This window comes from Mastigoproctus giganteus, chromosome 4 (genome assembly GCF_048544385.1).
Source record: "Mastigoproctus giganteus isolate SK-2022 chromosome 4, ASM4854438v1, whole genome shotgun sequence".
NCBI lineage: Eukaryota > Metazoa > Arthropoda > Arachnida > Uropygi > Thelyphonidae > Mastigoproctus > Mastigoproctus giganteus.
The window spans coordinates 27,671,788-27,688,005 of NC_143578.1; the positions used below are offsets into that span (position 1 = coordinate 27,671,788).

Consider the following 16,218-nt stretch of genomic DNA (forward strand, 5'->3'; position numbering starts at 1 on the left):
TTAAGCCAGTATCAGGTAAATATTTATCTTATTAAGATACACCAGACTTTTAATGCAGTGGTTCTCAAGTAATTCACATTCCTAAATTAGGGCTTCCCAACCTTTAGGGTTATGATAAAATTAAAATATTTTTGATATTTATTTGATTATTCATTTTCATAATTTAATATATTTTAATAATTGAATAATGAAATAACTATTTTAATTATTTAAAAAATATATGAAGAAAATGATTTATATTCAAAAAATTGTTATTGTTTTGAAACGTAAATAAATGTACACTAAACAACTGATGGCACTTATACATTCATTTGAATGAATTTTCAAAGTATTCATTCATTTCATCTTAATGAATTTTCAAAGCATTCATTCCTTAATTTCATCCTATTAAATTTTTAAAATGTTAATTTGAACTTGCATAATGTAATACTGTTGTGTACTGGGTGTGGGAAATTCTTAGATAATCCAGATGCTGCTGCTGATGATGAGGATGATGAATCCTCCATAGAGAAGAGTGGATACATGACTGAGTCGCTGTATAAAATTAGTAATGTTGATATTACAGATGACTGTTTATTAGAAAAACACTTGAATCTAAAGGTAAGTAAGGCTTCTGGAATTTATGGCATATAGTTTTGTGGGAGGTTGCAAGAGAGTGCATATTATTATCAAGGTTAATTATGAGGACATCTTTGGGTTTGGAAGGGATTTCTTTGGATTGGAGAAGTGCAATGTACTGCCATTACATAAAGACAGTTTTAAGAGTGAAGTGCGTAAGTAGCTGGTCAGTCTGTAGGGAAAATAATGGAGGCAATGAATGAGAGGGAAATACAGGGGCATTTAGATGAAAATAGAATTCTGAAGGTTATACAACACATTTTTGTTAAGAAAAAATCATGTATTTTATTTATTTATTTATTGGCCAGTGCAACAAAAGCATGGCTTCCTTGCACTATATGGCCAGTACTAATACTAATACTAATTTCAGCAAAGCATTTGACTTGCTCCTACATGAGAGGTTACTGTATAAGCTTCAACACATTGGCATCAAGAGTAAGCTTCTTGGATGAATTGTGGGGTGACTATAGGTCAGGAGACAGAGGATTGTAAATAATAGTTACTCTTCAGACTGGGTTAATATTAGAAGTGGGGTTACCCAAGGATCATTCCTGGGACCACTATTATTTCTGATTTTCTTAAATGTATGTCAATAAAGAGATAGATTAGCATTAGCATTAGTAGAGGCATTTGATGCAAGAAAGCAAGCTTATGCAGCATCAGCCAAAAAAAAAAAAAAAAAAAACCACTCCCACTTCACCCCTCTGTTCGTTCAAAATACCTGTCCAGCTGAGCCTTAAACTTATTTAGGCTATCAACTTCCACGACAAGGGATGGAAGTCTGTTCCACCAACCAACCACTCGCTGGCTAAAGGCAAATTTCCGCACGTCTATCCTACATCTGTCTTTCCTCAATTTGAATTTATGCCCTCTCAGGTGATTATTCTGAGCGAGAGGAAGAATCCCATCAGCATTGAGCATGCTCAAACCATTCAATGCTTTATACACCTCTATCAGATCACCTCGCTGGTGCCTAGTCTCCAGACACTGTAATTTGCAAATCTTAAGCCTTTCTTCGTAAGAGCACTCCGTAAGATCATGTGAAATCTAAATTTGCAGATGAGATAAATATTGGGGGAGTAATTAGCTATCAATGCCAAGGAATACTCCTACAGGCAATTTGGATAGACTTCAAGGATGGTCAGAAATGTTTTAAAGCAGCAAACTGCAAGGTGTTACGCTTTGGGGATAGCAACCCAAAAATAACTTATACACTTGGAGGGATTGAATTAATGAGGAAGAAAAGGTTTTGGTGTAGCATAGCACTGTGGCAAGGAGGACTCATGGTGTGTTATTGATGATTTTTCAAACATTTGCTTGTAGAGATGGGGAGGTCATAATTCCACTCTATATGGCAACGGCAAGACTATACTTGGAATAAAGTTTGGAGATTACACAAAAAAACAAGCTTTTTGAATGGGTCCAAAGAGAGGCAACTCACTCAGTAAGATCTGCAAAAGGATGCCCATATGAAGAAAGACTTTGCATATTGGGCCTATAGAATTTGGTAACCATGCACCCTAGAGGGAACTTGATTAAGGTCTATAAGGCTCTGAAAAAGAATAAAAACATGAATGTAGGTTAAATTTTCAGTTATAAATGATCCAGAACTAGAGGCCATAAATTTGAATTGCTGGGAAAGAGGTTTAAATTGGATTGTTGGAATATTTATTTCACCCAGTAAGTTGTTAACTCTTTAGCTGATCTTTAAATTTCCCCAAGCTGTTAGCCTCAAATAGTCACAGAGTGAGTAATCGATGCTGACAGCTTGGGGAAATTTAAAGATCAATTGGATAGTTACTTACTTGAGGAGGGAAACTATAGATAATTTATTTTATTTATTTATTATTATTATTTATTTATTTATAAAAGCCTAGGGCTTTCTTGCACCTATGGCTAATACTAATATTAATTCACAACAAAAAATGCTTTTGGGCTGTTTTCATCATGAAAAAAAAGCAAAAAAAAAAAAACTTCAAAAATAAATTTTCTTCTGATGATTCATCATAATTTTTCTGAGCATCTCTGGTATTCTGATTTGAGTGTGACCTGGGGTTGGGAACCACTGTTTTATTTCCTTATATATTTTTGTTATTAAGAAATAAAGTAATGAAGAACTAAAACACAAATTTTTCATTGATTGTGTGCATGTTCTGTGGTACCAGCCCTTTTATTATTTGAATGTAAAGATTCACAGATAGCTTTAAAAATTTCAGTGTTGTTTTTTTTGGGATGATTATATTAAAATATTTAACAAACAATAAATTTCCATAGTCATGCATTAAATTCAAAAAATATTCTTGAATGATTTTTTTGTTTCTTTCTAAGTTCCATCCTTATTAAATTTTTCATAATATTGCAGCAGAAATATCTTATAATTAGGATATAATTTTCAGGAAATTTTTATAATTTTTATAATTTTAGACAATAATAGTAACTCGTTATTTTATAATTTTCTTAATTGGGAAAATGAGAGAAAATAAAGAAATCAAAGTTAAATTTTTAAACAGTAAGTGTGTATATAATTAAGTTTTATTTTAATTACTTTTTTTAGGCCATTTGATTTTTAGAATATAAATTTTAAATTGAAATTAAATTATGCATATCAATTTATAATGTAATCTCTAAGTTGATGCACATCATTCTTGTTTTTTGTGATATTTATTTTATTCTGGAAATGACTTTGTTAACGATAAAGTATATTTTGCTTTTGTGAGGAAAGGGAGAGAAAAATATAATAATTTAATTAATCATTATGTGAAACTCAAATTTTCATAGTATTTGGCTTTATTTTTATATTATTTTACTTCTTCAGATAGACTTATGATTCAATTTTTTTTCTTTCAAAGCATAACATCTTTTGTTGTTAGGGTTAAAAATAAGAACTTTTTGTTCTACATAATTAATAAATATTTTTATAAAATAAAAATATATAATATGAAAATGTAATATAATATAAAAATGAAAATAAAATATATATAGATAAATATATTATTAAATGTTCTGTATTATAAAGGTGCTAATGTACTTTAAAAATACTTCACTTTTTGTTTCTCAAGTTTTTTAATTGCTGCCTTTATTTCAGAAAGGAAATGAAATAGGGAGTGATTTTTCTGATCTCACATATGTCTGGACTCCTGTGTTATCAGTTAAAGCAGTTATTCATAATAACTCATTTGATCTCGAACCTTCATTATCATACTGCGAGGAAATTTTTCAACAGACGATTCAAGAAATTGTTAGTTCTAACTTCGATGTTCCCAGGGTAAGTAAAAATAATGACACTATATAAAAATTTGAAATTTTTTCCTTGCTCTTTTCTTTAGAATGAAATTTATACAAATTTCAAATAAGGGCAAGAGGAAAATGCTAATTTTAAAATTTTTTTTTATTCTTTGACCCACTTAATACTCTACTCAATATCTGTGTATTAGTGGAGGCATATGGTGCAAGAAAGCAAGCTTATACAATATCAGCCAAAAAAAACACTTGCCATTTCACCCATCCATTCACTTCAAAAGTTTGTCAAGTTCTTCCTTCAATTTATTTAAGCTATCAACTTCCACAACAACTGATGGAAGTTTGTTCCAGCAATCAACCACCCACTGGCTAAAAGCAAACTTCCGCACATCTATTCTACAACTGTCTTTCCTCAATTTGAATTTCTACTCCCTCAGGTTCGAAATCTGAGCAAGAGGAAGAATTCCATCAGTATTTAGCCTGCTCAAACCATTCAAGGGTTTTTACAACTCAGTCGGATCACCTCACTGGTGGCTAGTCTCCAGATGCTGCAATTTGCAGAACTTAAGCCATACTTGGTAAGAGCACCCCTTTGTTCCCCTCACTAATCTTGTTGCCCTTCTCTGTACTCGCTGTAGCAACTCTACATCTTTCCTAAAATGAAGCCTCCAGACCTGTACATTGTACTCAAGGTGTGGCCTGACCATTGCCTTATACAAAGGGATAATCACCTTCTTATCCCTGCTAGCAAAATTACTGTATATGACAAGATCCCATGATCTACTGGCAGGCTGTCTGCACTGCTTAGAAAACTTCATATCTGACTGCACAATTAAATTCAGGTCTTTTCATTCTCCACTACCCTGCGTGTAGTATTTTTCTGGGGTTACTGCTACTCATATATAATACTTTGCATTTGTCAATGTTAAACTTCAGTTGCCATTTCTCAGCCCATCTGCCCAACTTTTCTAGATCCTGTTACAGCAGCATACTGTCATTAACAACCCTGCCAACCTTTGTATCATTTGAAAACTTCAGCATTAAGCTTGATATACCTTCATCAATACCATTGATAAATATACAAAACGACAATGGGCCCAACACCGAACCCTGGGGGACTCCGCTAATAACATTAGTCCATGAAGAGCAGTGTCTCGCTCTTCTTCCACTCAACCATCTCGCTCTTCTTCCACTCAACCATCTCGCTCTTCTTCCACTCAACCATCCTTTTATGCATTGTAGCAACTTGTTTACTTCCTTTGCTGCCCTCCCTTAATATAATTCAATAGATCCCATCCACCCCAGGTGTGTTTAACTTCAACAATTTCTCTTCCACTTTCCTCTCAGTTATTACAAAATCATTTAGCTCCCTGTTAGAGTTTGATAAACTTCTGGCATCCACTTCCATAAGGTATTCCAAATGTATGAATGTAGATGCAAAATACCCATTAAGTTTGTCTGCAACCTGAGTGGGATTATCAACTGTCAAACCATCCATATCAAGTAAACCTATTTGATTCATACCCTTCCTTCTAGTTTTTACATTAATAAAGAAGTCTTTGCTGTATTTCTTTGTATCCTTGCTAAAAATTTCTTGTAGTCTACCTTCACTTGCCTAACCTTCTTTGTGACTTGATTACAGAATAGTTTATATCTACCATAGGCTTTTGTGTCACCTGATAATTTGTATGCATCCCATGCATTTTTATTGTCTGCCATGAGTCTCATTAGTTCATCTGACATCCATTTAGGCCTAAACCTTGATCAATATTTCTTAGTTGGAACAAATAGTCTAGTAGCTTCCAAGATTACTTCCTTGAATTATTACTTCATCACAGCTAGTAAAGGTGACTACAGTGGTCTCATCAGTTGGTCCTCTTGTATAAAATTTAAAAACTGTTTGAGACCGCTGTAGTCACCTTTACAAAAGTAAAAGCCCTTATCTTTACTGCTGATGGTAGTTACATCTTTAAGTAAATCCCACATCAGTACACTATGATCACCACCACCTACTAGTTCTTTATCTGCAAATTCTTAATGCATGAATAATCACTGCTGATAATCAAATCAAGAGTATTACTCCGTCTGGTTGCCTCTCAAACATGCTGCTGTAGAAAACAATCATCCAGCAAATCCACAAAAGCTTTCCTAGTGTGTGAGTGACCAACCCACAAGTTCCAGTCACAATGTTGTGTTTTCACTTGCCATTCAAGATAGTTCTATATGTTCTCTATAGGGTTTAAATCTAGTGACTTGGCTGGCCAGTTTAAATGTCTTACCATTCCCTCTTGTTCCACATACCAATTTAAAATAGTAAGAGGCCCTGTGAATTGGGCAGTTGTCATCCTGGAATACAGGAGTATTGAAATCATAAACACCCCTTAAATGTTCAGCAAAAGTCACAACCTGTTCATCCAGAATATTTTTATAGCAATCCCGAATTATCCTAGTTGGTATTTCAAGCAGAAGACCCAGTTAATAATAATTAAAACATCCCCAATGCATAGGAGAAGAATTTTCAAAGCATCAGTGATCACGTATATAGAATCAGAAGCCTCATTTTCCTCCTGTGAACTTGATGCCTGGTATCATTACAGTATAAGCAAAATTCGTATTTTTCAGACCACTTAAATTTTCTAATCAACAGCCCAGTTTTTATGCCTTTGAGCCCAATTTCACCAGGCTTATTTATGTGCAGCTGTCAAAATTGGGCTTTTATGGGGGACTCTATATATTCACATTATGTAATAATATTCACATTCAAATATTCACATTATGCAATTCTGTTCAGTGTTCTCTCAGAAGTTGGCTGATGAAGCCCTTAGTTAACTATTAACATCATTTCTCATCTTATTTTAAATTGTTTTTCAATTTCTAGTTATGATATATTTGTCACCCATCATGGTCACTTGGCACAGAATTTTCACCACAATTCTGTCCCTGACTTCTGATTTATTTTGACTCGCACTATTCCTTAAAAACTCTTATTACTGTTCTTTCTGAAACAAATTCCGAAAAGTGCCATAACTATTTATTTTGTTATAAAACAAAACAAAACAAAATAAAACAAAACATTTATTTTGACTCGCACTATTCCTTAAAAACTCTAAATTACTGTTCTTTCTGAAACAAATTCCGAAAAGTGCCATAACTGCTTCTTTAACAAAATGTCCTTTAGACCTGCCATGTGCTATCACTTTTTTTTTTTTTTCGCTACTGACTAACATATTTTCCCTTCTTTCGTCACAGCTAGTATACATATACTAGCTATATGTATACTATATGTATATATGTATATAGTCATAGCTAGTATAGTGTAGCAGGATACTTAATGATTTTGTAATAACTGAGAGCAAAGTGGAGGAGAAATTGTTGAAGTTAAACATAAGAAAAGCACCTGGGGTGGATGGGATCTATCTAGTTATATTAAAGGAGGCGGCAAAGCAACTAAGCAAACCCTTAGCCATAATTATGAGAGCATCCTTGCACTCAGTGGAGGTTCCCACAGACTGGAGATGTGCAAATGTATCCCCAATTCACAAAGAGGGATCGAAGGGTGACACGAGTAATTACAGACCAGTTAGTTTAACTTCTGTTCCGGGTAAAATAATGGAATCACTGGTTAAAGATGCATTGCAGGATCATCTAGACAAGACTGCAACAATAATTCAGACACAGCATGGGTTTGTTAAGGGAAAGTCTTGTCTGACAAATTTGATAGGATATTATGATGTGGTTACAAAGGAACTGGATGCAAAAAATGATTTTGATATCATATATTTGGATTTCAGGAAAGCTTTTGACACTTTTGCGCATGGAAAACTATTGTACAAATTGGAGCAGAATGGTATTAAGGGTAAGTTGCTGCAATGGATAAAAGGATGGTTAAGTGGGAGAAGACAGACGGTGGTAATCAGTGGGTGCTGCTGTTCGTGGACTAATGTTATTAGTGGAGTCCCACCGGGTTCGACATTGGGTCCACTGTTGATTTGTATATTTATCAATGATATTGATGAAGGTATATCAGGCTTAATGTCGAAATTTGCAGATTATACAAAGGTTGGCAGGGTTGTTAATGACAGCAATGGCAGTGTGCTACTGCAACAGGATCTAGCTAATTTGGGAAGATGGGCTAAGAAGTGGCAACTAAAGTTTAACCTTGACAAGTGCAAAGTACTGCTTATGGGTAGAAGTAACCCCAGAGAAATGTACCAACTGTGTGGTACTACACTTACGGTGGTAGAAAAGGAAAAAGACCTGGGAGTAATTGTGCAGTCAGATATGAAGTTTTCTGAGCAATGCAGACAGGCTGCCAGGGCAGGTCATGGGGTATTGTCAATGATATATAGGAATTTTGCTAGCAGGGAAAAGGAGGTGATTGTCCCTCTGTATAAGGCAATGGTCAGACCATGCCTTGAGTACTGCGTACAGGTCTGGAGGCCTCATTTTAGGAAGGATGTAGATTTGCTTGAGCGTGTACAGAGAAGGGCAACAAGCTTGGTGAGGGAGATGAAGGGATCCTCTTACCGAGAGAGGCTTAAGTTCTGCAAATTTCAGTGGCTGGAGACTAGGCACCTGCACGGTGATCTGATTGAGGTGTATAAGGCCTTGAATAGGTTGAGCACACGAATTCTGATGGGATCCTTCCACTTGTTCAGATTACGAACCTAAGGGGGCATAAATTCAAATTAAGAAAGGACAGATGTAGAATAGATGTGCAGAAATTTGCCTTTAGCCAGTGGGTGGTTAATTGCTAGAACAAACTTCCATCTGTTGTTGTGGAAGTTGATAGGTTGAATAAATTTAAGGAGGAACTGGACAGGCATTTGGAGGGAATGGTGTGTTTTTTTTTTTTTTGTTTTTGGCTGATGCTGCAGAAGCTCATACACTTGCTTTCTTGCATCACATGCCACTACTACTACTACATGTAAATAGAGTAAACTGGTTAACCTTATACTCTAATTTCAGTGCTTTAAGCAAACAAGCATTTTTTTTTTTTTTTTATGAAAACCCCAAACACGAAAGGTATCAAAACCTATAGTACTTAGTACCGTGCATGGGTTGAAGGAGAAGTATGGGGGGAGGGGGATGCATAGAACGTACTTGTGTTCAATCAGTTTTCAGTTTATATATGTGTGTGTGTGTGTGTGTGTGTGTGTGTGTGTGTGTGTGTGTGTGTGTGTGTGTGTGTGTGTGTGTGTGTGTGTGTGTGTGTGTGTGTGTGTGTGTGTGTGTGTGTGTAAGATGATCTTTATTTAGATGAATATTTCACTAATGCTTGAAAAACATAGAAGCCTAAATAATGTCAGAGGGAGCTGCTTTTGAATTCATGGGCAGGTAAATATATAGATAGCAGATAAAAGAACAAAAATAATTTTGCTTAACTATTATTAAAATTATTAAAATATTTTCTTTTTTCTTTTAGGTAGAAAAGCTACTGTTTCCAGAAATGGCTAAAGAATCATTATTTTTACATCGTGTTCACTCAGACGATGCAGAAGTTCAATATTTTGCACAGCAAACTCTCAGTATATTTCGGATAAATTCAGTGGGACCAATGCAGTAAGTTCAATATTTTGATTGTTCCGATATTTTATAAATATCAAAAAGGGAAAAAAAAATAATAAAAAATAACAATATCTTAATAATCTAAGTATGCTCTTCCACCTAAGCTTATAACTGAAACTTTCTTTTTCCATGCTTATAGTTTTCTAATTCTTGGTTGGTGTTACATTGATATTGAACCCTACTTCATATTCATTCTCGGCTACAGAGAGCTTATTTTGTAGATATAAGATTATCTAAGTTCTCTTCATTTTAAAATTTCATGTGTAAAACATCTGGAGTTAAGCAATAGAAATTAATTGCAGTCAAACACTATTTTTACTGCTACTTTTCTGCCATTTAATGTTAGTAATTCAAACAGTTACTAAGTAATTATGAATTATGAGCTTTTGTTCTTTATATTTTATTCTGTGTATTTATCAATCCCTTAACGGAATGTGATCATGCAAAAACACAGTGAAATATGAAGTACTTCGGTAAATTCATCGTAAACATTTTATTTAGTAAATTGAGGACTATTTTGTCTTGTATGTTAGTCAGCCAAAATTTTAAACAGATAACACTAACAAAAGCTATATTAAATTAAATACTGGATTTTATATTGTTTAATATAGTTGTTATATTAAATACTTAAATTTTTAAGTATTCAATATAATTACAAAGTTATTATTACTGTAATGACGTGAAAATTTTTTTGTGTGTTCATTAATGAAAATTGTATAAATTGTTTTCAGGTATCTAAATGAATATAATGTATTTTCTTATCTGCTGGATGGAACTGCTGCTACTGAAGTTGCTGAATTTTTAGCAGAAGATCCACAACTTGAATTTTATGCTGAGGTGATTATATAGAGTAATTACTAATTTCCATATTAATATATATATATACCCAGATATTAATTAATTAATTACTCAGGTAGAGTAATGGCTAATTTATATGTCAATGCAGTGTGTACCAATTCTGTTTTTGATTTTAATTCTGATTATTCATCCCTTGTATTTCCTGTGATTGTTAATGCTAGCAGTCCTGATCTTGTAAAAATCAAAGTGGAAGTGTCACAGCAGGTGATTGACTCACTAAAATATATAAATGAGCAGAATAATTTAATATTATTTTCTTGTTTTCCCTCCCTGCCATTAGTGCACTTGACTTATTGGTTAACTAGCTAGTTGCAATTTATTGATACATTTTCAATGATTATGTATCAGTAATCACTGTTTGATTATTGATACATAACCAAACAGTGAAGGTCTGTCTGATTATGTATCATAAGGCGCCTCCGTAGCCAGGTGGGAAGGAGCAGCAGTGCGTAGCACAGGCTTCTTGATTAGACCGGGGTTCGAGCCCGTCACCACCAAATACGGAGGATGTGGAAAGGTCAGGGAATGACGACCGCATATCCCGGAGCAATATGGCCTTAGTTGCTAATGCTCCTAACAACCAAATAACAACAACAACAACAACAATTATGTATCATATACCAATAATGATACTGTGAAGTATCTGTTTAGGCTGAAAATGAAAGCTTATTCTGTGTATAAAAAATTCCTTTGGTGGCTTCATTTGATTCATTTTCTTGTTTATATTCTGGCATGACCATTAGGTCAGTAGAGTTCACAATAAATCATCAATACAAATGTTAATCATAATTAGCAGCCACAGGCTTGAACCCCCAGTCCACTCAAAGATTGCATGCTACTGTACTTGCACTCCTGACCACTCGGCTACATCAGGCCTAGGTATGGGTTTAATAACAAAAAGCTAAGCACTTTCTCAGTTTGTGGTTTAATTGTAGCTAGCAAGGAAAGAGATTTTTTTGTCAAAATATAACAGTTCTCTTAATGTTTAATTGTCTTTTAGCATTAGCATTAGCATTAGTAGAGGCATTTGATGCAAAAAAGCAAGCTTATGCAGCATCAGCCAAAAAAAAAAAAAAAAACCACTTCCACTTCATCCCTCTGTTCATTCGAAATACCTGTCCAGCTGAGCTTTAAACTTATTTAGGCTATCAACTTCCACGACAAGGGATGGAAGTCTGTTCCACCAACCAACCACCCGCTGGCTAAAGGCAAATTTAGGCACGTCTATCCTACATCTGTCTTTTGTCAATTTGAATTTATGCCCTCTCAGGTGATTATTCTGAGCAAGAGGCAGTATCCCATCAGCATTGAGCATGCTCAAACCATTCAAGGCTTTATACACCTCTATCAGATCACCTCGCTGATGCCTAGTCTCCAGACACTGTAATTTGCAAAACTTAAGACTTTCTTCGTAAGAGCAACCCTTTGTTCCATTCACTAATCTCGTTGCCCTTCTCTGTACTCGTTCCAGCAGCTCTACATCCTTCTTGAAATGAGGCTCCCGACCTGTATACAGTACTCAAGGTGTGGCCTGACCATTGCCTTATACAAGAGAATAATCATCTCCTTATCCCTGCTAGAAAAATTCCTGTATATCATTGATAAGACACCATGAGCTACTCTTGCAGCCCATCTGCACTGTTCAGAGAACTTCATATCTGCCTGCACAATTACCTCCAGATCCTTTTCATTCTCTACCACTGTCAGTGTAGTACCACAGAGTTGATACGTTGCTCTGGGGTTGCTGTTTCCCATATGTAGTACTTTACATTTGTCAATGTTAAACTTCATTTGCCACCTCTCAGCCAATCTGCTCAACCTCAAACTTTATGAAAGAAATATTCTTTCACTTTACCCTTGCAGTAGTTATATCTTTAAGTAAACATCAATACATTATGATCACTGCCGCCTAGTGACTCCTTTATCTGAAGGTTCTTAATGCATTAAAAGGCACTGCCATAATTGGATCAAGAATACTGCTTTCTCTTGTTGCCTCTCTAACATGCTAATATAGAAAACTCATCCACTAAATTGAGAAGAGCTCTTGTACTGTGTGATTCTGATTTACTGGCCCCTATTTGTCTTTATAGTTATTTATTATACTCATTACAGTCATTTGGCTTATAACACACTCTTACTCTCATTTTTGCTTTCCCAGAGCTTATATCACACCGAACTGATTCTATATTATGCTTGCACCTGCAACATCTGAGTGCACTACCTTAGATTCTATTTACTTCTTAACCAAGCATATAACCCTCATCCTTCCTGTCCTATCTACCCTTTTTTGTACAAACTGTACTTGTCTTATTTAAATTCTGCATTTGCCATGTCTAAGTAGCACCATATTTCCAGTATCCCTACTGTGTGTATATTTAATCACTTAACCTGTACCTCAAGTTAATCAAATTTGTTTACTATACACTGTACATTTAGCATTAGCATAAAAGCTAGTATACATGCACCTCTTTTTGTTTTTAGTAACCGTAACACAGTCCATACATTTGTCTATCCCACGAGAACCCTACACGTTGCTTTTCAGGTTGCTACATGTTCCAATAGAAGCAGCACAAGAATCAGTTTCACCGCTGTTTGTGATTGCTGTTAAACTATTAGTCTGCATTGCATCCTGCCCCCAAACTAGCAGTTTTCTTACAGAACTACTACTGTTTCAACAAATATTCTTGCATCCCTTCTATATAAGTGTATCCCATCCCTGTAAAAACAGTCTCTCCTGTTAAAAAGTCTACCTCCTGACATTATTTAACCATGCTAATACTAACACTATGTGTTTTTTACATAGTGAAATGTCTTGTTATATATTCATAACCTTTATAAAAGCTGCCTTTCAATTCTTTCAGTATTTATTTATTTTTTAACTTTTGTATGTGCTTTCTACAGTATTTATTGTATTGGTGCTTGTTATCATATTATGAAAATAAAATGCATAAAATTGATCTTTAATATTTAGAAAGTGTTAGATTGTATTTATAATAGATGAATATGTTATATGTTAACCTCTTAACAAAAACATATCATTAGGCATTGCAAACTTTTAATTTATGCTGATGCATTGTATATAAAGTGACATTCAGTACTTTTAAATATAAATATAATGGAACATTAAAATTTAATTTTTGTTTCAGAGAATTGTGGAGTTAAGAAAGATTAAAGATGAAATTGAATTAAAGTCTGATACTGTATACCTGAACTTAATATGCATTGACTGTTCACAGCTAAAGGCTGAACTTTGTTCTTTAGTTGATGATTTATGCAATAATATTATTAATTTCAAAGTTCAAGAAAATAAAACACACACCCGGAGGTATGCATATTTTTTTGTTCTTTTCTTTTAGTACGCATAGAATTCAAATTCACAGTTTAAATTCAATTAAAGTAATTAAAACATTTAACTCTATATATTTTAATTTTCGTTACTATATTAGATTAATATATTGAAGGTTCTGGTTGAATCTGGATCAGAATCAATAAAAGAATAAAGTTACAGGGTCGATAAACAAATTATTGCTTTTAAAACATAGAGTTAACTGTTTTAATTAATTTAATATAATTTGTATTTTATTTAATTATTTTTAACATATATATTTGTTTTTACAGAGCATTTATTGTATTAATACTTATAATGAATAATTTATTTTCAGTACTTGATGTGAATCACAAGGTTTCTAATATTTAAAAAGTTAGTTTATACGAGGGGTGATCATTTAATTTGTGGACTGGAGCAAGATTTTATGTTTACTGTGTGAACTTTCCATAACTGCCACTACAGGCTCTCTCTCTCTCTCTCTCTGATCATTAGTGAGCAGATTTTGAGTATGCATGCCAGTACTTGTCAAGCTAGTGTTGCACAAAGAGAGATTTTTTTTAGCTGCATGTCACTGACAATCATTTTGAAGCAAGTATCATTTCAGACATTAGCATTAGTAAAGGCACATGGTGCAAGAAAGCAAGCTTATATAGCATCAGCCAAAAAAAAAAAAATCCTTATTTCACCCACCCGCTCCAAATGTTTGTCTAGTTCTGCCTTGAATCTATTTAAGCTATCAACTTCTACAATGATAGATGGAAGTTTGTTCCAGCAATCGACCACTCGCTGGTTAAAGACAAATTTCCGCACAGCTATCCTACAACTGCCTTTCCTCAATTTCAATTTATGCCCTCTCAGGTGATTATTCTGAGCAGGAGGAAGAATCTCATCAGCACTGAGCATGCTCAAACCATTCAAAGCTTAATACACCTCAATCAGATCATCTCGCAGGTGCCTAGTCTCCAGACACTGTAATTTGCAAAACTTAAGACTTTCTTCATAAGAGCAACCCTTTGTTCCATTCACTAATCTTGTTGCACTTCTCTGTATTTGTTACAGCAGCTCTACATCCTTCTTAAAATGAGGCCTTCAGACCTGTATACAGAACTCAAGGTGTGGCCAGACCATTGCCTTATACAAGTGGATAATCACCTCCTTATCCCTGCTAGAACCTTATCCCCACACCTTATCTTTTATGATTATTCAGTCATAAGTTTAATATCAACATTGAAAAGCCTTCATGATATGAACGAAGTGTAGTTGTGACAAAATTTTTCATCATATCATACAAACAGATACTACTGTCTGTCCATTTTTCACCATCATTTTGTACTATGTTTTTCTCACTTGATATGAGTTATAGATTAACAAGGATCTTGAGGTGCAGATCAAGGATATTAAAATTAGATCTTTAGGTCTTTATTAATTAAAGGTTAATTACTAGAAGAGGAGGCATTGAGGTGCAGATTTAAAACATTTAATTACTTGAGTATCTTCAAACATATGAACCTGAAAGTTAAATCTTTAATTAGTAGAACAGGAAGCATTTGTAAGAAACCTGCCATCACTTAAAAAATTTTATTAACAAATTTAAATTTAGCTCAATCTATTTCAAAAAGGATATTGTATATTAAGGACGGCTAACAGTGAGTTTGAGAACATCAGAAGTGTATTTTAGAAAGGTAGTTGAATATGAATGAAATTATTATGGACGGCTGTGCACAATTGCTGTGTATGTATGTCATTCAGTTACATGAGTAGGTTGCTGAAATTAATGCTTACATGTGTGTAGTGCATAAATTAGTGATAATTACTTGCAAAATCATGCCAACTTTCATTTTAGAGTCAAATATGTCAAAAGGGAGAAAAAAATCTTTCTGCTGGAATGAATGAATTTTGCAAAAATACACCCAGATGTAGGGATAAATGTGTGATTTGCATCCAATGTTAATAAGTGTTAATCACATTGTATAACCATCTGCACTTAGACCAGTTGTTTGTTTTTTATTGTTGCATAATTTGTATGATTGCAATAAATTCTTTTCAATTCATTGCTAGTGTAACTGGACCAAATAATTTAACTCTGGAAATTAATGGTCTCATGCAAGGATATTGGAATTTCCTCTCATAAACTTTGGTTTTCTAGTTTTTCCTTCTGTGTAGATGTACACCTAGAGTACAGGAAAAGCTTGCAGTTACGATTTATTCTCACTTTTTGGCTTTAGATCCCTTGGTGCTTACCTTAACCTGGCGATGGTGGCTCCCAAAATTTTGCAAAAACAGTTACCTGACAGGTGCCAAAAAAACTTTTTAAGTTTTAATAAAAATTAAAAATTTAAAAATTGCTATGTGGTTTACACCTTTTATTTTCAAAAATACAAAAAATATTAGTCTGCTGAAACCTGCAAAAATATGACATAAAATAGAAAGATCAGTCTCTTATTCTCTTCCATTTTCCAATTTAAAGAACCATTAAGTGTGCAAAATTTCAAACATGCACATATATTTCTGCTTATTATGTATATAAATATTATTAAAAAATTAAAATCTGTGAAAACAATAAATCTTTCAAAAATAACTAGGATAAGAATGCAGGGGCTTATTGA

At 34.0% G+C, this 16,218-nt stretch overlaps 1 protein-coding gene across 1 annotated transcript in view; it reads left to right on the top strand.

The window, feature by feature from the left end:
* LOC150086500 (dynein axonemal heavy chain 3-like) overlaps positions 1 to 16,218 on the top strand; it is a 544,757-nt gene that overhangs the window by 42,951 nt on the left and 485,588 nt on the right. Inside the window, exons 10-14 of the mRNA XM_090372184.1 lie at positions 461 to 600; positions 3,704 to 3,883; positions 9,284 to 9,420; positions 10,158 to 10,263; positions 13,431 to 13,609. Of these exons, the coding sequence (XP_090228310.1) occupies positions 461 to 600; positions 3,704 to 3,883; positions 9,284 to 9,420; positions 10,158 to 10,263; positions 13,431 to 13,609 (742 nt within the window). The remainder of the gene's footprint in view (positions 1 to 460; positions 601 to 3,703; positions 3,884 to 9,283; positions 9,421 to 10,157; positions 10,264 to 13,430; positions 13,610 to 16,218) is intronic.